This window comes from Kwoniella pini, chromosome 3, assembly GCF_000512605.2.
Source record: "Kwoniella pini CBS 10737 chromosome 3, complete sequence".
NCBI lineage: Eukaryota > Fungi > Basidiomycota > Tremellomycetes > Tremellales > Cryptococcaceae > Kwoniella > Kwoniella pini.
In genome coordinates, this window is record NC_091718.1 from 1,350,931 (window position 1) to 1,374,297 (window position 23,367).

Sequence of the window (23,367 nt, forward strand, 5' to 3'; positions counted from 1 at the left end):
TAAAGTTTACTTATTCAATTTCACTTTTCTTCTTCACAATATAATTTTCATCTTTTCCACGATTCGTTCGTACTCATCTATAAGATACATATACGATGGCAACAATGATGGTGGTACATTAAATATTCATCGAAACTAACGGACACCGCTTGAATTTATTATTGATAAAACTTGTTGAGGAATGTAGTTGCAACAAACCATGGTGTTTTGGTATCGAACGATCTGGACGAAATTTCTCTTAGTACTGCTTTTCGTATTTGGCTAATTTCCGTCTGACTGAATGTAAGATGATTATCAGTAAACTTTCGTATGAGGCGAATCAAGATAACGGGATTCAACGTACGCTCAGCAACCTCTTTTCTAAGACGATTGGCCTCGTCGTTGGCGATCTTAATCTGAAGATCTTTGGCTCCTAAGTCATGTTCGAGAGACGTCAAGTGTTCTAAATGAATCTTTAAATTAGCATCGAATTAAATAGATTGCGTGAGAGTGGACTAACCCTTTCTCTTTGCTCTAAACGTTCTTGCAGAGATTCTGTTCCTAACCCTCTTTCTCTCTCGAGCGGATAAAGCTCGGTAGTCTTCCACCTTCATTCCCCAAATCATACCATCTCTTTCTACACCTTCGGGTACCTCAGGCTCATGTTCATGGTCATGGTCATGATCATGCTCGTCATGTGTATGAGAAGCCTCCGAATCCGATAAAATCGAATGACTTCTCTTCTTGCCACCTCGTCTAGGTCGACCTTTGATCTTGACCGATTGTAAAGCGGGTGAACCATGTGGGCTGATCACCAAAGATGAGATAGGTGAAGGTGACCTTGTCAATGAGGTATCTACAATATGTACCGAGTCTGTCGATGTTCGCTGCGATGTTGATGATAATGATGGGATTACGGTATCAATTGTTGATTCAGGTGAATAATCTTGAACTGCATTTTGAGCTTGATTTTGAGTGAGCAGCGAAGTATTAATACCTCCAGATTGAGAGAAATAGAACTGGGGATAAAAGCTTGATGGACCAGCTTGAGCTTGTTGTCTCTGTTGTTGTTGTTGTTGTTGTAGTTGTCTTTGTCGTTGTTGTTGATCATTGTATGAAGATTCATCTACTTCGGTCTTTATTTGAATGACCGAAGCGGAGTTGTCCGCCCAATCGGTTCCGGAGATATTGGCTGAGTTTAACGATGCCGGGAGACCGAAGTAATCCATTGCCGAAGTATTCACATTGTTCATGCTGACTCCAACATTGTTCACACCAGTCAAAGAAGTTTGATGCGCTTGCTGAGAAGTAGCATTGAGCCAGTCTAATGTAGGAGTCGGTGCTGCTGCACCAGCGACTAAGAAATTTTGATACAAGTATGATCCCCACGAAGGACTCCATGTCGCCGCCTGCAATTTTACAAATAATCAGCATCAATTTCCTAAACAAGAGGCGTCGGGTCATGTCCCGATAAACAATTGATTAAATCTCATCTGAGCAGGTGTGAAAGACGTGAACTCACCATAGCGGCGGATTTCTCATCGGTAATCGGTATAGTATTCATTATCGCTGTGTTCATTTGAGCGGAAGATGTAACAAGATAGATTGTAGAATACAATGTTTAGGATGAAGCTTTCTAAATTGCTTTTATGTACTTGGAGCCGATCTGACTTTTTTTTCGTCTTGATGAGTAAGAGTTACCATATGCTGTTGGAATTAAGAGTACCTTAACTTAGATCTGTAAACTGAGATAACCGGCGGAGAAGCTACGGTGTAGGATCGGAGATGGGTTTTTACGACCGTGGCCGAATTCGTGCTTTGTAAGCGGCTGAACTAAAAATGTGGAAGCTTTTCTTGATTTCGTAATTCGTTTTTACGCGATTCAGAATTGATAATCTTTCTTTCTATTGATTATTTGCCTTTGAGGTATTTATCAAGATGCTTAAAATTTCTCGATACAGATGAATGAAATAGTGTTTGTTCCGCGGGCGCAACCGAAAAAGAAAGAAAACGAGTTTTTTGGCGTTACGATTTTGCAATCTACTCAAATATATATGTATATATATCTTTGAATCTTCTCGGCGTAAGCGATGTTGTGGAAGAGAGATGAGATTGTATTCCTTGGACCCCAAAGACTTTTAAAAGGGGGTTGAGGTATTTATTTCAACGATTGTTTGGTGAAGAGACGGATAATGAGTAGGAGCGAAATATGTAAAAGGGCGCCGGAAGTCTTGGGCCGAAGGTTTTGGAAATCACTGATTATCGTTTGAGAGAAATACGCTACAGGAACAAGCTGTGTTGACTAAATCTATACAAGATCTGCTTTTATTCAATTCGTGAAGGAGGCTAAACAGTCAAGAAAGAGGAAACAAAATGTCTTGGCTTATATTATATACTTATCTTGTATATAAAAATTCTCTTTCACTTCATTTTCGTTTCATCACCATCGGTGATCTGTCATCGTTCATCACTTTACGATAATCATCGATTCTCATAATGTTTTCATCGCTTAGCTAGATGTGGAAGATTTACGATCATATTACGGTCATTGTGCCCGTATGTTGAATGTATGACATCTTGAGTAAAAGCATTCCTGTCAGCTCTAGACTTCGGTATCAAAATCATCCTGGATGATACCAGTGGATACCAGGTGCAATTAAGCAAACATTTTCAAGCCTCTTTACCAAATCGAGAGCATGTCATACACCGGAAAGGCTAGGTTTTAAGCTTGTTACATTCACCTCCTCGTCATAATCACCAAACTAGAATACCTGGGGAAGATTTTGCATTTGTTTACCAAGCTACCGGAAGTGAGTGAATTTTGGCGAGTTTAGCAGATTCCTAGCTCGTGCACGGCCGCCGTTCTTGATGAAATATATCAATAAGAAATGGCCGCAAATTTCCCTAATAAACAGATGGTGATGCCATAAACTCGTTCACATGCTTGTCAAGGTATGTCTCAGAAAAGTCTGGGTAATTCGGTCATACTTACGGCTGGGCAAAATCAAGCCTGACTTTTGCTTGTACCACTACGGCAGCCGCGGCACCAAAAATCATTCATATTGGAAAGTTTTTCGGCTGTAAAACCCTTTTTAAGCATGTCCTGGTGTTTTGATACTTATAAAATTGCGTAATAAAGTGTAACTGATCCGCAAAGACAAAACCGCTCTTCCCTCCTCTGATGGCTTGGTCTGAAATTTGATACCGTTTTGGGTACTCACTTTTAAGAATTTATTATGTAGGTTCAGATTATGCCAAAACACGGGTCCCGCATGACCCAAATATTTGGTCCCATTTGGGTTTACGATACATCAATCGACATGAAAAGCCACTGATATAATCATTTCCCCCCTGGTATGCCGGAAACACTTCACAAGCAATGCATGGTGAAAACGGTGTTTGATCCACAGCTCCACTGATGATTCAGCTTACTGCATGCCGCCGGTATCGGTAAGACAGAGTCTAGATTTCGCGCACAACGCCAGGCATCGACAGCAACGGTTGAAGCTTTTCCTGCTTTGCATGTTGATGGCAAACCTTTCAGGATAGCGAGACAAGCTTGAAAGGTAGTAACTCGTTACTGATCGCTGTGTTCAGGATACTTGGACCGGAACAGAAGCGAAGAGGAGGCTTAACGATGGACACGCTTGAAGGGGATAAATTTGTGGCTCTTGATGACGTCTTAATAAAGGTATCAGAAGGGGACAATGATTTATCCGAAAGCTGGAATCGGGAGATATATACGATTTTGGATAACATTACATCGGGTATAGAACGGTCCAAGAAGTAATAGCTTGAACTGTTAAATCTTGCGTCATATCCATCAGGAGTTCCATCCGCGAATCCTAACAACACGCTGTCTATGCCCGCTCAATTGCCATCTCTTAAGCGCCGTCTATGCCCGCCAAGTATAGCTCCTTCCGATGGCATCAAGAGCCCAAAAAGGCGTTAACTTGTGGCTGTATCAATTATACCTTAGCTGGATATCAATGGGAAAGTGACGTTCAAAGCTTTGCAGGTTTCTATGTCTTCGATTGTATGCTGCTGGCTCTGGGATCGGTCGACCTGTCTTATCTCCTTTTCTCAATTGTTTTTAACGTTTTGCTCAGTGAAGTCATCTTTGTAATCTACTTTGGAATCACTTATGGCATCACTTAGCATTCGAACGATGTCATGACGAGTAATTTGACGAATCTTACATGGATGATTACACCGGACGAATTGAGCATTATCGAAGTCCATTAGTTTATTCCGAGGAATCGATGGGCTGATCATGTAACGAGATTAACATTCTCGCCCCACACATGGTTTTTACATGACAAGTAAGAAATTAAACATTTATGGCTCTATTACCCATTTTACTGCGTTACCTTGTGCTATTCTTTCTAAATTCTCTTTTGTACCTTCCCACATAGCTTTAAGTGAATCTTCATAACTATATCCCGTATGAGGAGTTAAAACAACTTGACTTTTACCATTTTTACCCCAATCTGTTGTTCTCCATTTCGAATCAGCAGGTAAAGGTTCAATATCAAAAACATCTAATGCTGCTCCTCTAATTTTCCCTTTTTCAAGTATACTTAATAGATCATTTTCATTTATCAAAGGTCCTCTAGAAGTATTAACGATAAAACTATTAGATTTCATTAAATCTAAATCGTTTTTCTTGACTATATCTTTAGTACTTTCACTCAAAACTATATGAAGACTGATCACATCGCTAATTTTGAATAAATCTTCTTTGGATACTACTTTAAAAGTACCTTTAGGAAGATTGGCTTCGATTGCTGATTGATCTGCTCTTTCTTGATTTAAATTAGGAGACCAAGCTATGATTTTCATTCCAAATGCTAAAGAAGCTATACGTGCTGTTCCAATCCCTAATTTACCCAAACCGAGTATACCAAGTGTTAAACCTCCCAAGAAGGTGTTTAATGGAAGATAATGTATCCATTCAGGCGTAGGATTTGATGATATTATAGTATGATCTCGAGGAATATTCGATACTAGGGATAAAATCAAAGCTATAGTATGTTGAGTAGTCGCAGTGAAATTGGGTGGAAGTCCTGGACTGAAAATATTATAGTGAAATTACTTAGTATCCATTAGATATGACATACAGCTTTTCACAATCTAACTCACGGAGTTTTCGGTCCTGGTGTACCAGCCACTTGTATTCCTCTTTTCTTTGCTGCCGCTATATCTATTCCTCTGTTCCTTAATCCAGTCGTTAAAATCAACTTCAAATTAGGTAAACTATCGATGATTTTTGCAGGTAATGGCGTTCGCTCTCGCATCGTGACCAATATCTCATAAGGTTTGAGTCTATCAATCAGCGGCTGCGGATCGGGAACAGGTAGAATCGTGTCATTGTAGACTGTGATATCCAGATTTGAGGGAAGATTAGACGTGTATTCAGGAGAAAGATTGTTGTAATCGTCTAAAACCGCAATCTTGATTGATGCGTACATGATCGGCTCTGCAGTGTTTGAAGGTTGCGATCCGTATAGTATACAACCAGGCAGGCGGGTATCTGTATCGTTTCGATTTCCCACAACTCTCAATTCATTTTCAATACGGACAATATATGAATTCACCTTGTAATGACATAACGCTCGACATGTTGCAATCAAACGTCATTGAACTCCGGACGGTCTCCTCCGACGGTAAAAACCGGTACCGGAACACCTCAATCAAGCTCGAGTGAATAAAGACAGCTTGCATGCATGCAGATGGCAAAATTGTCGATTAGGCATCAAATATCTCTTTGTCTAAGCCATCTTCGACAGCTTCCCAGTCCACGCCCATGCCTCCAAATACACCTTCGAAAGTATCTATACTGGCGCTGGAGAAGAAAGGCTGTAACTGATATATACTATTGAGCGATTTGATATCTGATAATCTCGGCTGCCGAGGTGCGTTATCCGGTTGTTCGGAAAGTACCAAAGGTTGTCCGTTCTACATATACATCTATCAGAAAAATTGATATCTTTATGGACTTATGCACTTGGAGTGGAACATACCTGGTTATTACCGATGGTACCGGAAGTTATGTTTGAGCCCTCAGACAAGATATTTGATAGACAATCCATGATCGCTTCTGGAGAGTGATCGTCATTAGGATCGACCGCGTCAGTCGTATCGGTGACGAACATCCATTGATGCCTGTAGATTGGTAAGATGAGGTGTTAGTCATAGGCCGGGTTCAATCTACTGAAGAAACATCGTACACTTGGAAGTCCTCGGATTGAATCACCAGCAATATATCCAGGAACTTGCAAGCAGCTAGTACGAGCTGTAAATCTTCGGAGCCATCATCAGGTGGATCATCCATGGTGCGCTCGAATATACGCAACTGAGGGAATCTGTTAGCTGGGCATACAAACTAGTCATGACCGTACCACGCACCAGCTCTGAAAGGATGACAGGCCAAAAATTGGTTAGATGTTGAGGAGAAATTCGGCACATCAAGACTCTCAAGCACAGGTACACCTGCAAACAGCGGAATCTATAATCAGTCATGTGAATCTATCAGGAATAAATTTGAGTTACTAACCTCGCTATGGACTCGAGGAGAGACCTGAGTACTCCGTATCATCTCAACGAGTTTTTCTTGAATTGCAGGTAATTGTACCAAATGATGATTTGTCTCGGCTGCAAGCAAAACGAAAGACAGTCGTCGTAGGTTGAGTGATTTGACAGCCATCTCTTGTTCACGATTCGAAAATATGTTTGCGGAAGAGGCTGAAGTGATTTTACCTGATGAATCCCATCAGGACCGTCAATCACTTGAAGTCTCGTGATGAAAAATTTTGACTTGCCAAGCAAATCCCCTAAGCGTTCTTTATCAGAGTCCATCAATCCGCATACCAAAGCTTTCCAGAGGTCGATTTCGTCCTCAGACTTTAATTTGAAGAAACGGGGATCGTTGAATAACTCGCTGATCTGGACTCGCCATACTTTGACCGCCGAAGGGATCTTGATGATTTCCAATAGCAAGCGAAGGACGCTCGCTTCAGTACTAGGCAGTAACGGTCAGCTTGCTGAGCGTACACATAGAAGGAATGTGTCAGGAGTCACAGTCACCTTTGTTTCCTCAGCGCAGGCGTTATCATAGTGACCATAATGCCACTGCAAGCGGCATTGACCCGATCAGTATCGACGAGAAGAGATCTAATATTAGGCAAAACGCGCGAGGAGAGAAAGTTGTATATCTACCATCATGTTTCCTTCAATCAATTGACGTTACATAAGACGAGGAGTGAAGAAAGAGCTCACCTCCTCTGATGATGCCTGTACGTCCACCTTGTCTAGGTCGCCAGAATCAGGTGTAGCGGCCGAAAAACGAGACCACAAACCGGTTTCGGCAATTTTTAATGAATTATTGGTGACTAAGTCTAAGAGTTTCGAATACGTATCTTGCAGATCTCGTCTTAATCGCCTATCTTCCAACGCACTTGTTTTGGAAACTGTAACGACTAAAGCAGTCATGCATCTGCAACGGGAAGACCGGAATTAGTCCGCTGAACGATGAACACTTGTGCCAGTGAAGAAAACTCACTTGAAAGTCAAATACAGTTGAAGTCTCGCTGCACTGGTCCCGATCGAGCCGATGACTTCTTTTGCAAAGCTGAACAAAGTAGTCCAAACTTGCACTGCTATCGGAGCTTCTAAGCGAGTTATATATGCTTCTAAAAAAGCGAGGTATGCTGGATCGGACCTATCCGAGTCAACGCAAAACATTAGCGGTGTAAGCGGGCTGAAAGCAGGATTTGCGCTTACCTGACCTCGGAAGATGTCCGACCAGATTTCCCAGAAGCAGCTTCACATACAATTTCGACCATTTTTTGAGCGCTCGGCGCGAGTGTGTCGGCGCAATCGAATACGGAAGAGTCCTGCGACAGTGTTTGTGATATGCAGTTAGCAGGAAGAATGAATCTTGAAGTTGCATTAAGTATTTAGAAATCTAGCTCACGGTGATTTCATTGGAATTTGTGGCCCATACATGTATACAACTGGTGATCATGCCAAGAGGCTGTATTTTGAAAATTTTCTCCAAAACTCTTTGCACCCTGGACCTGATCTTCTCGTAAGTCTGTGCTTTTGATGTTGCCATGGTGGAAGCACCATCTGGTCTGGTTATCGACCATGTGACAAGTAGAGCATGCACCGCGTCGTCAAGATATCTGGGGTACTCGGACTTTGACTTGAAATGACTTCTCGTCAGCTAGACACGAGCTTGACAGTAGGAATGAGCTCACAATTTCATATGCAGGTGCTTCAACGGTAAAGACACCTGACATCAAGCCTAATAATCCTTTCTCCCCTTCGTTTTGTTTGCCCAAATCTTCTTGCTTGACATTCGGTCCACCTGCTAACAAAAGGAGGACCCGCTCCAATGCGTTGAGGATCATCACTACCTCAGCATCTGTTACCACTAATCTTTCATCTCTGACCGAAGCAGCGGATCTAATGTAGACGCTATCAACATGTATGGCCAAGTATCGCAATCGTTGAGCGAAGCATTCGGACAACGCTTGCAAAGAACCACTTGTAGTTGATAAGTGAGGCAGAGTCACCAGAACGAAGTCAATCCAGTGCTGCAAAACCGATAGATTCCCAGAAGCGGATACAGCTTTAACTATCGTTCTTACGAGATGAATGTCGGATTCAGATTCCGGAACAGGTTGCAGCAACTTTTCATTCAGCGATGGTGTTCGACGATGATTGACGATATTGCGGCCTGTAGAGGCGGTCATAGTAGAATGAAGAAGGTGAAGTAATTTGCTTTGTAGCGTTAGGTAGCGACACCGTATCGCTAGAGAGAGCTTTGTGATCACGCTTGATTTGATGATGAAGAGTTGAGATTGTGATACCTCGCCTCGTGAAACAATGGATTGCAGAAGCTCGGTAGCGGCGCTCTGGACACGCATGATTAATGGTGTCACCTTCTGCATTGTTGAGGGTCCATCGGTATTCATGAACCTAAGAGGAAGTTAGTAGCTGGACAGTGGCGTATCGAGCGGACTCACTTGATCAGCAAAGAGACCAGGATTTCCAGATAAGAATTGTCATCGGGAAAGGCGTTTTCCAATCTCTCGATCATCGTTCGGTGGACAGATTGCCGATATTCGGTCGATTGACAAGCTTTGCTCAGACCTGAACCGCCAAATTTGAATAGTGTCGAGATGCTTTCTATCTGATAGCGGATGATATTGAGGTCTACAGGCTGTTCATATGCGGCATCCTTATACTTGATGGAGGGATCGAGTAGCCGACTTATTGAAGGATCAAGTATCCGAAAATACGATCGCAAGTTAAGCCGCATCCAAGTTTCAGCTTGTCGTTGTACATCGGGGTCAAGCGACCGTAAAGCGTCGAGGACCAAGTGAATCGGTAAATTAAATATCTCGCCGGGTAACATGGTATCATCTACTCGCGGATTAGCATACAGATCAGGAGGCAAATATGCTTCAATAAGTCAGCTCACCGGTTAATCTCCACAAAATGCCAAAAGCATCAAAAGCAGCGCTGTCGAGAGGTTTGTGACCTAGTCTGCGCGCAATCACTTTCTCCAGGGTGTGGACTTCGGCCAGTTGATTATAATCCCAGAGAAGCTCGACCGCACGAATATGGTATGGCGATGCATCAGGACGAAGATAGCGGAAAAGGGCATCGAGAACAGCTGACATCGTGTTGTCCGTGGTAATGTTCACAGCGGGATTGAAAGCCGAGCACCGAGAGGCTCTGAGTGCCGCGCTCACTAATGACTCAACCACGGTAAAGGAGGATACCTGGTTGGTCAGCTCGAGGAAACAGGTGCGTGGACTTACCTTTGACAGCGCATGTACGACGCTTGTAAGCCATCTGTCTCCACTGATAACGGCCAAGGAGGGCACTTCCCGATCAACAAGAACGGTGACTATCTTGATCGTACTAAGCAAATCTTCTGGGTTTTCGTCATGATTCAACAGTGCCTTTTCACAAATTTCGAAAGCAATATTTATGATTCGCGGTATCACCTCAACTCGTATCCTTTGCTGAGCATCTAATAGATTTGCACCATCCGCGTACAGGGTATCCGCAATCGATAGCATTTCCGCAGACGGCTCCACGAGTGTTGCCGATGACTTGGCGAACGTATGCGCTGAGATGACGTGTAGGAGAGATATAGATGAATGGAGTGCCTCTGAGAGTTCATCCGCAGTGAGGGTCTTCGACTATCAAACTAATCAGTTGACTTGTCATGACGAGAACTGTTACGGCGCACCTTTATGTTAGAAAGTAGAGAGTCCAAAAGGATCGGGACGTGAATTGAATTGACCTCTTCATCATGTTGTGGAACGTTGTGAAGGAGCCATTGCAAAAGATCGATCGCCTGCTCATTAGCCAAGAGCCAGCTTACAACACACTTACATTCATTTCCCCTGTACCGAGCTCAGCTTGTACAGAGGAATAAAGTAGCTCCCAAATGACCATTGGCTCGATACCCTCGTACACCGCCAAAGCCGTGCCGACGAGCTACACGTGTATCAGCTTGCTTGGCAACCGCATATGTGCAATCGACCTACCTCCCCTGTGGCTGCTGCCGGTCCTCGCGAAGTGGCATCCTTGATGGCTCGTAAGGCGGGCAAAGCCAAACGCTCGGACAATACTGAGCCGATTTCCCATTTATCCAGAAGCGAAAGGAATATTTTAAATGGTTTTTGGGTATCCAATCCGCCGCCTGTCTTTTCTGATGACATCATATCACTCTAATTGTCATAGTGAGCATCTACAGTGGAAAGGCGAGCATCAAAGCACTCACTTGCAGAACAGTAGCAAGAAAATCCAAACCATTCTGCCTGAAATATGTCCTTTGATCCGAAGACGCTTCTCCAGTGCCGAGTAACCATGTATAGACTCTTCTGCTTAGTGAAAGCTCTCGCTGCAAAACTACACTGCTAGCGGCTCGTATCAGGATATCCTGGTCTTTCCGATCCGCTTCCCTGCTTCATAGTCAGCTTCACTAGTAGAAACTGATGAAGAGTCCAGACAAACCTGAAAAGGGGCTGGTCCATTCTCAGTATCCTTAAAAGTAAGTCTAAGCCATTTCTTCTGACAAGCACATTATCGTCCGTCAACACAGCCGAAACTCCTCGAAAGACTAAGCCAATGTTTTGAGGGCTTTCCTCCGGAGGTTTGAGCAGTCTTCGAGATAGGTAATTGAGAGCTGATAGGCGGGATTGAGGAGAGGATATCAGGATTAAGAACATATTTTTGAGGAAAAACGATGAGGTGATAGCATCCGATATCTTGTCAAGAAGGTTCAATATCTATATCAAAATCCACGAACATCGCTTAGCGAAGTTTCAGAAGGGATCATCCAGAACGCTCACCTTATCAAAGAAGTCACCGGTTTCCTCGTCCATACCAGGTAATAAAGCCAAAACCAAAGCTTTTGCAGCTGGTCGAAGGTTAGACCCTAGTGGTAAGTAATGTGACTCGTATATGTTGATCAGGATGGGCCGCACTGAGGTCGTTGCATACTGGAAAAATGGAAAGAGGCCAGAAGACCATATTAAGAGATCGCGCTTGAGCCCTTCAACCTATGAAATTTGTCAGATCAACATCACGCCATCTTGCATAGCAATCGGAGAACTCACACCTATGATGCTGAAGATGTAGGAATACACGTCGAGAGCTCGCTGATGTACACCTGCCGGTAGAGCGGGATTTAAGCATTGTGCCAAACGCTTTGACACGATGAGCTTTCGAGGGATTTCTGGGTATGGAGGTGAAGGAGTTTGTAAAGTCTGACATGAGTGATTACAGCGAGTTGATAAGTAAGATGCGCTGTAGAGATATGAATCCTCGAACGACTAACTTACCTTGAGTAACCTTGAGAGGAAGGATATAAAGTCCGCCCATTCATTTACGCTTTCGAAAGCTTGTAAGCTCTTATCTACTGATTGGGCAAATTTCTTGTACTTTGCATCGCTAGCCAAGAGCGAGGTAGCAGCAGCTAAGGAAATATACACGTGAGCTAATAAGTCAGAATACTCAATGACCAGTGAGCACAGAGTACCAGCTCACCTTTCCCTGCTCTTCGCCTTATGTCAGGTGTATTTCTCCCACTCGATCCTCCAGTCTCTTCCTGATTGACGCTAACTTGAGAAGCATTGGAAGCACTTCTAGACCTTCCAGGAGCTATGAGCTTGGCCAACCTACCCGGAGAGCCTCGCCGACGAGGTTGTACAGAATCAAGATTGGGTGATTCAGGCCGAGGAGAAGAAGGAAGAGACGATGGCCCAGCGCCGGAAGTCGAGAAAGTTGGGATACTTGGCATCTTCAAATTTGTGTGGAAGATCTGAAACGTTGCTCAGCCTCCAAGCTACCACGCCATATATCATGTACTGCCTCACGGTGATTGGAGACATATGTAGGGAGCGACAAGCATCCAGAATGCTGGTGACACGTCTTTTGTCAACAATATCGAATCACCTCCACTCTGCAAAATACGGCATCCAGTAGACAGACCACTTGACTAAAATAAGTTGCTTGTCTTCTTAATTGCATGCCGATGGCAACTACTTTGCCAGCTAATTTGTGAACATCGCCTCGAGATGGGCCTGATTGACTATATACCTCAAGTCTCGCTCAAATTCTGGGATCGAATACGACTACCCAACAAATTCACTCGGGATGTTGTGTGGGGTGTGATAATAGGTGTGACACTTTCTTTGTCTTCAGCATCTTCCGCTATACTGTTTCAAAATTGGAGAAGACGTAAAGCTATAGCTAGGATACCGCCTAGACCGATAGAGATACGTAGTGATGAGATTGTAGATGGAGTTATAGGTCTCATTGGTAGGTCAACCAAAGAAACTTGTTGAACGCTACAATATAATTAACCTGATTATTTACTGATATAGGAAATACACCATTGCTTAGGATCAATTCGCTGAGTGATGCATTAGGTGTAGAGATACTGGTAAGAGAATTTAAAATGTGAATGCAGAAAGATCAACTGAATAAAGTTGACTATAACAGGGGAAAGCAGAGGTCAGTAAATTGATTTGTCGAGATCTGGACGAACACTGAACTTGTTGGTAGTACTTGAACCCCGGAGGATCAGTCAAAGATAGAGTAGCACTGAAGAGTGAGTCAACGACGCCATACTTAGATACCAAGAATCAGGCTAACATCATCAAGACTTGCTCAGTAATCGAAGATGCCGAAGCACAAGGGCTGTTGCATCCACATACCGGTTCCGTCCTATTCGAAGGGACTGTAGGCAGTACAGGCATATCGCTAGCGACAGTCGGTAAAGCGAAGTCAGTATCACAATCTCCATTATCATGTCCACCAGTCTGATGCAAAATACTGTAGGGGCTATGAATGCTGTATCATAATGCCAGACGATGTGGCCATAGAGAAAGTGCAAGTATTAGAGAAGCTCGGAGCCAAAGTTGAGCGTGTAAGACCGGCTAGCATTGTGGACGAGAAGCAGGTGAGTAACTAGAGCTTGAACCGTAGTGTAGTCAAAGACTGATGGTTTTGTAGTTTGTCGTACGTTGCCTTTTCATCGCACTTGGCATGAGCGTTGGATCTTTACTAAACTAAGTCGTAATATACCAGAATTTAGCCCGTAAAAGAGCATTAGAGTTTGGTAATACAGCACTTGTAGATCCTCAAAAGTCAGATCCAGAATTAGTAGTTTCTACAAAAGCTGAACCTTCAGAAGTCGGACATGAAACAAATTCAATACTATCTAATAATATCATCAAATTACCTGAAATACTTAGACCAGCATTAGAAAATAAACCAAGAGGTTTTTTCGCCGATCAATTTGAAAATGAATCTAACTTTTATGCTCATTATAAAGGAACTGGACCTGAAATTTTTCGTCAAACTAGTGGAAATCTTGATGCTTTCGTTAGTGGTGCTGGTACAGGTGGTACAATTGCCGGAACTGGAATGTTTCTTAAAAAGGCTTTACCTGATTTGAGAATTGTATTGTCTGATCCAGAAGGTGAGTACAAGTAATATGATGAGTATTTTCCTTAACAGGAATTTCTTATATAGGATCCGGATTGTATAATAAAGTCAAGTTCAACGTAATGTTTGATTTAAAAGAGAGTGAAGGAACTAAAAGAAGACATCAGGTTGATACTGTTGTAGAAGGAATAGGTGAGCAGTTTCTTTTGCTAAATATGACAAAATCACTGATTTGTCCAAAAGGTATCAACAGGGTAAGCATTTCATGAATATTGCAAATATTGAAAGGTTCAAACTAAATCGTAATTTAGATAACTCAAAATTTTGCATTGGGTGTTGACGTAATTGACGATGCTTATCGGTAAGGCTTGTGATTCCAATTTACAAAATTATTCCATTTCACTGAGTTCTCGCTTTATTCTATAGTATATCTGACGAAGAAGCAGTCGCAATGTCACGTTATTTAGTAATTCACGATGGATTATATCTTGGCTCTTCAAGTGCATGTAATTTAGTAGCTTGTGTTAGATTAGCCAAAACATTGAGTAAAGGAAGTCGAATAGCTACGATATTGTAAGTCTATCATCTCCTACTCGCTGAATTCAAGCCAACGATTTATTCATAATTCATAATTCTTTTCAGGTGCGATTCGGGATCAAGACATCAAAGTAAATTTTGGTCAGACAATTATTTAACGCAAAACAATATATCTATAGATCCAAGTATAATTGATCGGCTGTTAGAATCATAATCTATCGGTATGCATCGTATACCAAGATTTTCAATCTCTCATCGCGAAGGGCTTCAGCCAGCCTGGATAAACATGATATGATGTACATCTCATATAATGTATTTTGCTATAGACTTCTGTACTTCTTCTTCACTTTTCTTCTCACTCAAACAAATGAATAATCTAGCGGGGTCCGAGTTGCATCTTCGCCGACTGGAGAATTCTGAGCCTTCCTATCGCTCTCACACCAACCTTAATTGCCGGGTGAACACTTCATATTGTATAAATCTAAGGTTTATATATATCCATATGACAATCTAATAAAGGTTTATAAGACATTTATGTTCCGGTGCAAAGATATGATCTCAGACCTATTGCTGATTCGTAAATGCAGATGGCGGCTGATTCTGGCCTATCGCTTGTGGTGTTTGAGTGATTACCGCACTGGGTTGAGAATACACCATCGTCCCCGTTGAAAAGGGTATTCCCTGATTGTTGATGAGCGCTACAGGTTGACCTGATCCATTGGCAGGCTGATCAGGGAAGTCATATGGTATATAACCGGCTTGAGCGTACATTGCTGTAGTCTCGTTAATGGGCAATAGGTGCGGTACCACTTGAATTGTGAAGGTAGTCTCTAACTGATTCTGGTTTCCCGATCCATCGATGAAATCTGCAATGACAGTAACGGGAAGCGGACCTGTGGGCTGATCTGGTACTCCAACTAATTTTGTGGAATCTTCCCAGTGCAGCCAAGGTGGTAATCCACCTGGAGGCGAACAAAAGGTAGGTTTAATAGTATCAGACGCCGCTTGTGGGTCCCAGATTCGTGGCTCCCATTCGTATTTGGTGTTCACAAGGCTAAGGAAGGCATTCAAAGTTAGCAAGTACGCCATGCCGTAAGCCGATACTGAATGCGGTGACTCACGCAAAAGAGTTGGGTTGACCAATGATCCTCCTCTTAAAAGGCCTGAAGACCCAGCCTCCTCCTGGCAGTTTCTTAGCATCGACGTTCCAGATATGGTTCCCCTTGGATTTGGCTTTTTTCCCATCAGGATTGAATCTCGAGATTAAGTCCTGCTTCCACAGGTACGTCTTGATCTTCTTCACCGACATAGTTTCTTCGCTTATTCCTCTAGCTTGTAACTATCACAAGAATGAAGTGTCAGCTATGCGTATTTCATGATCAACATGAACTGCCTCACCTCTTCGGTAAAAGCGTTTGTGAAAGCTTGAATACGGAACTTGAACGGTCGATAATCTGTTGATTCGTCTAGGCGTTGCATCTTTTTAGCCATGAGGACTTGATGCAACTTCTCGCCTTTACTGTCAACTACGTCCACTATTATGCGGCAAGTTGGATCAGTCTGATTGTCCTTAAGCTCGAATGAGTGATCACTTACAGTCTGAACAAACACGGTTCAAGAACGCCTCAAACATCTGATCCATCTGTCTCCTCATATCTTCTGAAATAATCGCGCCGTTCAGCAAATCTGCATTAGGTCCATCTCCTCCCGCAGATGATCTTCTACGCTTGTTCTTCCGCGGCTCTTCATCTTCTGATTCATCTTCGTCCATGTCTTCTGGAGATCCTGCCCGTGATTGCCTAGCAGAAGCAGGTACGCTGGCGGTCATAACGGGATGAGACCATTGTTTGTTGTGGACCGAAGTGCTTCTATTTCGGGATATTGGTAATCCATCCGCACGTTCACCTTGCGATGCGCGTCGTTCCAAGACCGCACTTGGCTGTTGTTGCTGAGATTGCATGACAACGTTGACAGATAATTGACCCGGCATCTGGGATTGTTGCTGAAATTGCTGGATCATAGAGGCAGACATATCCATTGCAGGCATCATCTCGTTGTTCCATGCGTGCGCCGGGATGTTATACCTAGGAGGACTGGGAGCTCGAGACGGAGGTATTGTAGCGAGGGGTGAGGATACGATGGGCGCATGCTGGGCGCTGATGGAGGCAATGAAAGAAGGTGATGGAACGACAGGTGTACTTGGAGTCATTGTTCCTTGAAGTTGACTAGGGAGTTGGTGACCATTAGGGAAAGAGTGAGAATGCACCAAGGGTGGAGCTTGAGCTTTGTTACCGCTCATATTCAGGAAATCTGAAGAAGTCGCCGATGCCATGAGGTTAGGGTTTCCGCCTATTGGTGTAGCTGAAACCGATCTGTTTCCATTGGCGGCATTTCCGTCAACAGGTAATGATGGGAGAAGACCCTGCTGTTGTTGTTGCTGTACAGCGTTCATCGGCGTCAATTGCTGCATTTGCGATGATCCGTTATTGATGATGATCGGGTTTTGCATTACTTGACTAGCGCTGACGGTTGTGGGGACTGTTGGCGAAGTCGTGAAGTTGACGGGAGATACACTTTGCGAGTTAGATGACATATCTCGAGGAGTCGGTGCTGGTCCTACGCCCAATTCACTAGCAATCTCAAGTTGATGATTGATGTTACCCAGACTAGCTGATACATCGGCTTGTTCCCCACGGAGGAGAGCGTTCTTGGCGGTCTGAGCGGATTCTACGATCTTGTCAAACAGTGAAAGCTTATCTACCATTTCCATCGAAATGTCGGGGGTCATAGATCCATTACTTTGTTGCAGAGTCTGTTGATGCATTTGGCCCATGGACGATTTTCTGCTGAGTGTGGGCGGTACTACCGTAGGCTGAGGTGTTGAAACGTCTTCCATCAACACCTCTTGCATACCAAGACCCTGGGGTTGAGGATAGTTCTGCAGTGGGAAATAGGGTGTGTTGTCGGTTTGGAATTGTGCAGGTGAAGCGGATATCACTGGTGAGGGGGCTAACGGCGAATGCATAGGTGATTGTATATTGGTGAATGTGAGATGCGGTGGGATGGCTTGAGGAGGTATGTTTTGGGTGAATGTGAACAAAGGCGAACCGTTTTGGTCGTATGGGTAAAATGTTCCACCACTAAACGTAGCTCCTCTTTGTCTACCCGCTTGATTACCAAATGGTAAAGTATAAACCCCTCTGATGGGACTAGACGGCTGAGATGCCGGTAATCGATGTGTAGGCTGTTGACCTTGGGGTACAGCGGGTATCTGGCCTGCTAATGACCCTTCTCCGGTCGACGAGTAGGATCCATCCGGGAAATGGAAGTAATCTTGTTCGAAGTTGACGTTGTGAGATGACGTGTAGGAGTCAGTGAAAGGTGCACCACTAGAAGCGAGGGATCCAGGCGACTGGAAGGACTGATTTTGGAATGGAGCAGGGAGAGAGCTGATGTTGAGAGAAAGATTCTGACGACGGAATGATCCGGATCTTGAAGACGAGGATTCACCTTCACCACTTTCAGAGGGGGGAAAGCCGTCCCCCCCAGTCTGAGAATCGCTGGTGGAAGTTATGGTGGAAGGGGAGGGAGGTGAGCTGAAAGCGTTGAATGCCCAAGTATCTATTCCTCGTGTCTTCTGATCACCTCCTCCAGACCCTGGCGGGTCAGTGTACTGTTGATCCTGGTGATATTGAGGTTGAAAGCCGGGTTGGGCTGGCGTGAAAGGCGTGGTGTAGGTATTATGTGTACCGGAGAGAAGGGGTGGTGGAAGCGGTGGTGTAGATGGCAGCGTGGAAAGAATATGCGTTGAGACTGCAGTAAGGAGCGGAGCAGAGTTTTTGATTTTTCGTTTGTCAAGGGGATTTGGGTATTGCGAAGGTACGTAGAACAGTGAGGTGATTGGAGGAAGATAAGCAGGAGACATTGTGGAAAAGAACGAGTGCAAAAAAGGAATTAGCCAACAGAACCATCACTGAAAAACAAAAAGTAGACAAAAAGGCATACGAAAGATGTCAGGAAGAGATGCAGTTACAAAAGTGTGGGTAGTGCGAGGGTTCTGGATAGGTCATGTTGACAAAGGTCGATCAAACGATAACGAGATGAAGGTTGGATCAGGAACGCGAATATGAGGAAGTGTCAACAATTAAGAGGAGAAAGAATCGGCAAAACCGTTGAAAAAAATTAACGCTCAAAGGGGGGAAAAGAAAATAGTAGTTGTCTCAATCGGGAATTCCCCAATTGATGGGAAGAATTACAAGTCCAAACAAGAGATGACCAAACAGGTAAGTGCGAGAATGCTCCTGATGGCATTGCGGCATGATTCGCACCGCGAAAGGGGTGATATATCTCGGAGTGTAAAGAAGATATAAAGGGATCAAGATAATCATCGAACGTGCGTCAAACATACTGAAAGTCAAAGGAATCTTGACAGCGAAGATGGTGGAAATAATTAGCTCACCTTTTTCAAGACCTCAACTTGGACTCGATTCAAACGAGACTGATTCCAAGGTGAATAGAAAAGGAAGAACAACAAAAGAAATTAGATCTTTCGTCTTGCTTTTTATCTATTTCTCTCCCTTTCTTGCTTCCTTTTGTATGCGTAAGGCGATAGCGTCTGTGCGATTGAATTTTTAATTCTACTATAAGCACCGAAACTTTCTTCTCTTCCTTGCTTCAGGATCGTTTGCCAATTAAGACACGAGGTGATAATATTGATGGTAATTTCCGATATATAAGGGAGCCTTGCGATTGAGGGTTGTGTGTGTAATATTTACACTTTTTCTTCACGATTTCGATGATCGTTTTGAGCGGGTGTTTACGGAGAGTAAAGCGAAAGGAGGTATTGTTCGCTTTTCTCTGAAAGATATTGAGGCACGCAGGGATGCTTCGATCAATCTGGCGAGAGCAGGGGGATCAATGCAAATGCGATGCAGAAGATGAAACAGACCGACGTGGTGAGAGTGATCAATACCGAGGTTTGTTTTGATGGCTAGTTTTTCAGCCTTTTCTTATTGATATTATCCGAAATATGAGTCTTTCAGAAAGTGAGATTCATCAGGTGTCCGAGCGTTTCGGAGACAATCAGAGAGATGAGGGTGATCCAAAGGATGTTTGATGATGCTAGTGCCTTGAAATGATTATTGGATGTCTAAAGGTAGCGCTAGTTTCGTGTTGGCTGATAGCTTATATCTTGTATGATAAGTCTGGTCGCTTTTTCTTTTGTTCAAGGAGTGTGTTCCTGTATAAGTGTTGCAATATGTTAAAGGCTAAGGTTGACACTATATTGATTGACAAAAGGATATCGAAAGAAACGTTGAGGTTTTTTTTTTTGGGTAATGTATGGATTGAAAAGCGTGTAAGTGCAAATATTTTCAGATTTTCTTTCGTAATTGTACCGTTTGGTAGGAACACGAATGATGATGGAATTAAATTAGGTTGTCGGGTGTAAAGAGGTTTATCGATATGTAGTGTGTAAAGATTAGATTCGAAGACAGTTTTTTTTCATAGGCGCTTTCGAATGATCTTTTCGAATTCCAGACCAAAAGAAAAGCGGTTGAAGCCGAGTTGATCCTCTTTTTGTATTTCTATCACAACTACCGTATATGAAAAGTTTGGCTTATGACTCTTTTGTGAGATTGATGATGATGATGAACATCAAAGCGATGGTGACTACAACTCAAGGTTAAAAGGATAGGTATATACTAGCATCGATTGAAATGGATTCAATGGTCAACAAGCACGTACATCAAGATTGTGATAATATAGATTAGTACACCTCTATGTAAATCAATCAGTTTTAGCGGTGCATCAATACGTTTCCCACTGCTCTGGAGCCTTTTTGCACATCTTAATCAGGATACATTCATATATTCCCCTGAGGTACAAGGTAAAACCCAGAAGTATCAAATCGAGAACATTTTCCATCTCCTTAAGTAAACAGGGTTCAAAAAATCATTTCCCTACATAGTTACCAAGAAAAAATGAGCAAAATGGTCTGTAGACCTCGCTTGCTAAAATTCGAAAATATTGAATAATACAAATCCTGAGTCCTGGTGTTTCGGGATCCTGAACAAAACAGGTAATCATATCTCTCCCATCTTGATGTATGGGGTAAGTGGAATGCATGGAGCAGTACGATCACTTTCTACAACGGGATAGATTACTCCGTTTTTCTGGGAAGTATGTACGACGATTTTTGCCTCCATCGATGTATCGTTCCTACTTCATTCGGGAGATTGGAAAAAAATGTCAAAATGGTGAAAACCGCATGAAACGCATGGAGGAAATTCGAAAGCGATGAATCGCTGATTGAAAACCACGTTGCCAAGGTGGATTTATTTTTTTTCTCCCGATGATTTGCATTAGGCCGAATATCTGGAAGGAGTAATTACCAGAACAAATTCTCGATTCAAATCGTATATAGGAACAGCTAGGGGAAATGATTTTGTAACGGTAATAAAATAGATCTCGACCTTTTGGCCCTGAGTAACTTCCCTTTATTTGTCGTAACGCGGAAGTCTGATTAGGCGAAATCACCGAGGATCAGCGATTGTCTTATTAGGCATTATCGTTACAGCATCTCCCCATAGATAATCAGATATGATTAATTTACCATGGTTAGCTACAACTTCTCAATCGTCCTATATGATAGTGAAGGAAGTTCCAAAAACACCTCCACTTTGCGTATCGATCGATCCGAGACATTTGATATGGATTCAAGTGGAGTAGATACCACGAGCCTTGATAAGTGGGAAGAATTCCTGCCGATAAGCGTGGCTGGATCCAAGAGGTACAACGCAACACAGTCTGAAAGATCCATGGCGTGCTTTCACAGGCCTCGACCCTTTCTGCTCGAAGAAAGCCAGTTGTTGATAGCCCAACTGCTAACCATACACGCTCGAATCTGTCTGTAAGCGGTAAGCAATGACAAATGTTCCTAATATCAGCGTAAAGCTACTGCAGAAAACATTGATTATCACGTTATCAATCTCCTGATTCTCATGTTTGAATCAATGTTCATCCCTTGATAAATAACGACATCTGACCCTTATCAAGGTCCAACTCGAGTGAATTTTGCCTTTCTCGTCACAATCACACCATGCAATCGATTTCATGTACCCCACTGTTCCCCAACATTTTCAGCCGGTTATTGGCCAGTCGAAGCGGGATCTACTCCTTCATATGCCGTGCATTCTAAGTAGAAAGCCTTGCACAGAGAAAGAAACCGCTCATCGCTTACTCTCTACGGACTATGGAAGTATAGCCGTTGATAATCCCTTTCGCTAGGATTCGATCACCGATTTGACACTTAAGATCAACAAGTTAGGTCAGCTTTTTCCTATAGAATTACGAGTGTACTTCGAGATTTTCGCTTGGAGTTACAAGCGGGAGATGAATTGGCAGACATGAATAGAAGGAATCTACTCGCAGGATCTAAGCACTACTCGCGAGCTGGCAAAGTCATTTATATTTGAGAATTGCAGAAGCTATTCAAAGGGGTATTCGAACCGGCTCATGTGATACTGACAGGACTAAGAGACTCTTGCAAAAACAAACTACAGCACCCGGGATTCCCAAGTGGTCCCCCACCTTGGTACTAACCGAGCGATATCCAACTTAACTGCGGGGAGCAAACGGGACCCGGTGCTTTCTGGATTCTATGGCCGTAGATGAGACGTTGAGAGAGAACGATTTGCCATATTTCATGGATCAAGTTGAAAATTAAGTCAAAGGATGGTTAACCTTTGAGTTGTTCCTGAATATCCGTGCTGAAACCCTACTCGTTCGTGCGAGGCTGCCTCGGAGAGAAAATATCTTGAGTAATTGGCATAAGTAAACCTTGACTTGTAAGGAATCAACTTGTCGTGCTGTGATTGCGCATTCATTACATTGTATCTCAGCGTTATAATCGAATCATAGAAGGGGAGGAAATCAGATTGCGCTTGTGTGGACATTGATTGACCAGTGAGAATCCAATTTATCTGAGTTACCCATTTAGCGTACTCTGACCGGTCAGATATTTTGAATTTGCTTGCATCTGCACTTTCATATTTGGTTCTACTCATACATTTTATCTCTAGACTAGTTATAAGATTTACATCCATACGACAATTTTTCAGCTCTATATCACTTGTGTGACGTTGAATAGACTTTTCATCAATTATCCCAAAAAAAAAAATTTAGCAGTAGAGCATTAGCAACCTTAATTAGGTAGAAGATACAATGGATCGTCAATTAAAATCACCTATTTTAATCGAACAAATTGGTTCTTCAACAAAATTATCAAATGAAATAACATATCAACATTTATTTAATTTTTTAAATAATTCAAATTTTAATTCTTCAACTTCAACTTCAGTTTCAAAAATTCAATTAGAAAGATTAAATGATGCATTAGGTGTATCAATTGGAAAAATAAATATGGAAGAAGAAGAAAGAAGAGAAAATGAAAGAAAAGAATTAAGATTAATTAAAAAATTAGAAAGAAGAAAATTAAGATTAGAAAAAGAAGAAGCTTTAAAAATTAAAGAACAAGAAAAATTAAATAATTTAATTGAAAATCTTGAAGAACCACAACAAGAAGAAAATGATGAATTAGAAAGTGGTGCAGTAAAATTTGAAAATGAATTACAAATGGATGATAAAGGTGATGTTGAATATGGTGATAACTTAGAAGAAGATGAAGATGAACCTGATAATGAACATGAAGATAAAGATCAGGACGGTGATGCCAAGATGGAATCCGATTAGGTTGGTACATTGAAATCATTGTATGAATGTGAATATGAAACACTAATTATACAACTGATAGATAAACATAACCTACAACAAGAAACAATCATTTGAATATACCAAGCATACCCTATACCC

General features: G+C 42.6%; 6 protein-coding genes and 1 non-coding gene across 7 annotated transcripts; 2 read left to right on the forward strand and 5 right to left on the reverse strand.

The window, feature by feature from the left end:
* Positions 1–238: 238 nt before the first annotated feature.
* I206_102698 (uncharacterized protein) lies at positions 239–1,543 on the reverse strand (the record flags this gene model as incomplete). Its single annotated transcript, XM_019154805.1, has 4 exons — positions 239–276; positions 344–442; positions 500–1,388; positions 1,502–1,543. The coding sequence occupies 4 exons, from the start codon at positions 1,541–1,543 to the stop codon at positions 239–241; spliced, it is 1,068 nt and encodes a 355-aa protein (XP_019012208.1).
* Positions 1,544–4,317: 2,774 nt separating this feature from the next.
* Positions 4,318–5,450, reverse strand: I206_102699 (uncharacterized protein; the record flags this gene model as incomplete). Its single annotated transcript, XM_019154806.1, has 2 exons — positions 4,318–5,050; positions 5,122–5,450. The coding sequence occupies 2 exons, from the start codon at positions 5,448–5,450 to the stop codon at positions 4,318–4,320; spliced, it is 1,062 nt and encodes a 353-aa protein (XP_019012209.1).
* Positions 5,451–5,727: 277 nt separating this feature from the next.
* On the reverse strand, positions 5,728–12,307 carry I206_102700 (uncharacterized protein; the record flags this gene model as incomplete). Its single annotated transcript, XM_070202606.1, has 23 exons — positions 5,728–5,937; positions 6,003–6,144; positions 6,210–6,334; positions 6,388–6,471; positions 6,536–6,738; positions 6,801–7,000; positions 7,066–7,193; positions 7,258–7,474; positions 7,541–7,699; positions 7,762–7,874; positions 7,955–8,185; positions 8,241–8,964; positions 9,012–9,411; positions 9,470–10,199; positions 10,250–10,357; positions 10,456–10,500; positions 10,551–10,733; positions 10,787–10,967; positions 11,020–11,294; positions 11,358–11,567; positions 11,625–11,774; positions 11,850–11,983; positions 12,055–12,307. The coding sequence occupies 23 exons, from the start codon at positions 12,305–12,307 to the stop codon at positions 5,728–5,730; spliced, it is 5,205 nt and encodes a 1,734-aa protein (XP_070058707.1).
* Positions 12,308–12,584: 277 nt separating this feature from the next.
* I206_102701 (uncharacterized protein) lies at positions 12,585–14,710 on the forward strand (the record flags this gene model as incomplete). The annotated part of the gene is made up of 12 exons (XM_019154808.1): positions 12,585–12,828; positions 12,894–12,952; positions 13,012–13,023; positions 13,075–13,120; positions 13,184–13,295; positions 13,351–13,471; positions 13,600–13,993; positions 14,047–14,151; positions 14,203–14,213; positions 14,271–14,320; positions 14,386–14,532; positions 14,602–14,710. 12 exons carry the CDS (start codon positions 12,585–12,587, stop codon positions 14,708–14,710), a joined length of 1,410 nt encoding a protein of 469 aa, XP_019012211.1.
* Positions 14,711–15,060: 350 nt separating this feature from the next.
* On the reverse strand, positions 15,061–18,421 carry I206_102702 (uncharacterized protein; the record flags this gene model as incomplete). Its single annotated transcript, XM_019154809.1, has 4 exons — positions 15,061–15,550; positions 15,618–15,835; positions 15,895–16,031; positions 16,093–18,421. The coding sequence occupies 4 exons, from the start codon at positions 18,419–18,421 to the stop codon at positions 15,061–15,063; spliced, it is 3,174 nt and encodes a 1,057-aa protein (XP_019012212.1).
* A 3,629-nt stretch (positions 18,422–22,050) lies between these two features.
* On the reverse strand, positions 22,051–22,165 carry I206_102703. Its single transcript, XR_002021925.2, has one exon. It is a non-coding gene; the product is annotated as a 5S ribosomal RNA (ribosomal RNA).
* Positions 22,166–22,719: 554 nt separating this feature from the next.
* On the forward strand, positions 22,720–23,247 carry I206_102704 (uncharacterized protein; the record flags this gene model as incomplete). The annotated part of the gene is made up of 1 exon (XM_019154810.1): positions 22,720–23,247. The coding sequence occupies one exon, from the start codon at positions 22,720–22,722 to the stop codon at positions 23,245–23,247; it is 528 nt and encodes a 175-aa protein (XP_019012213.1).
* Positions 23,248–23,367: the final 120 nt, after the last annotated feature.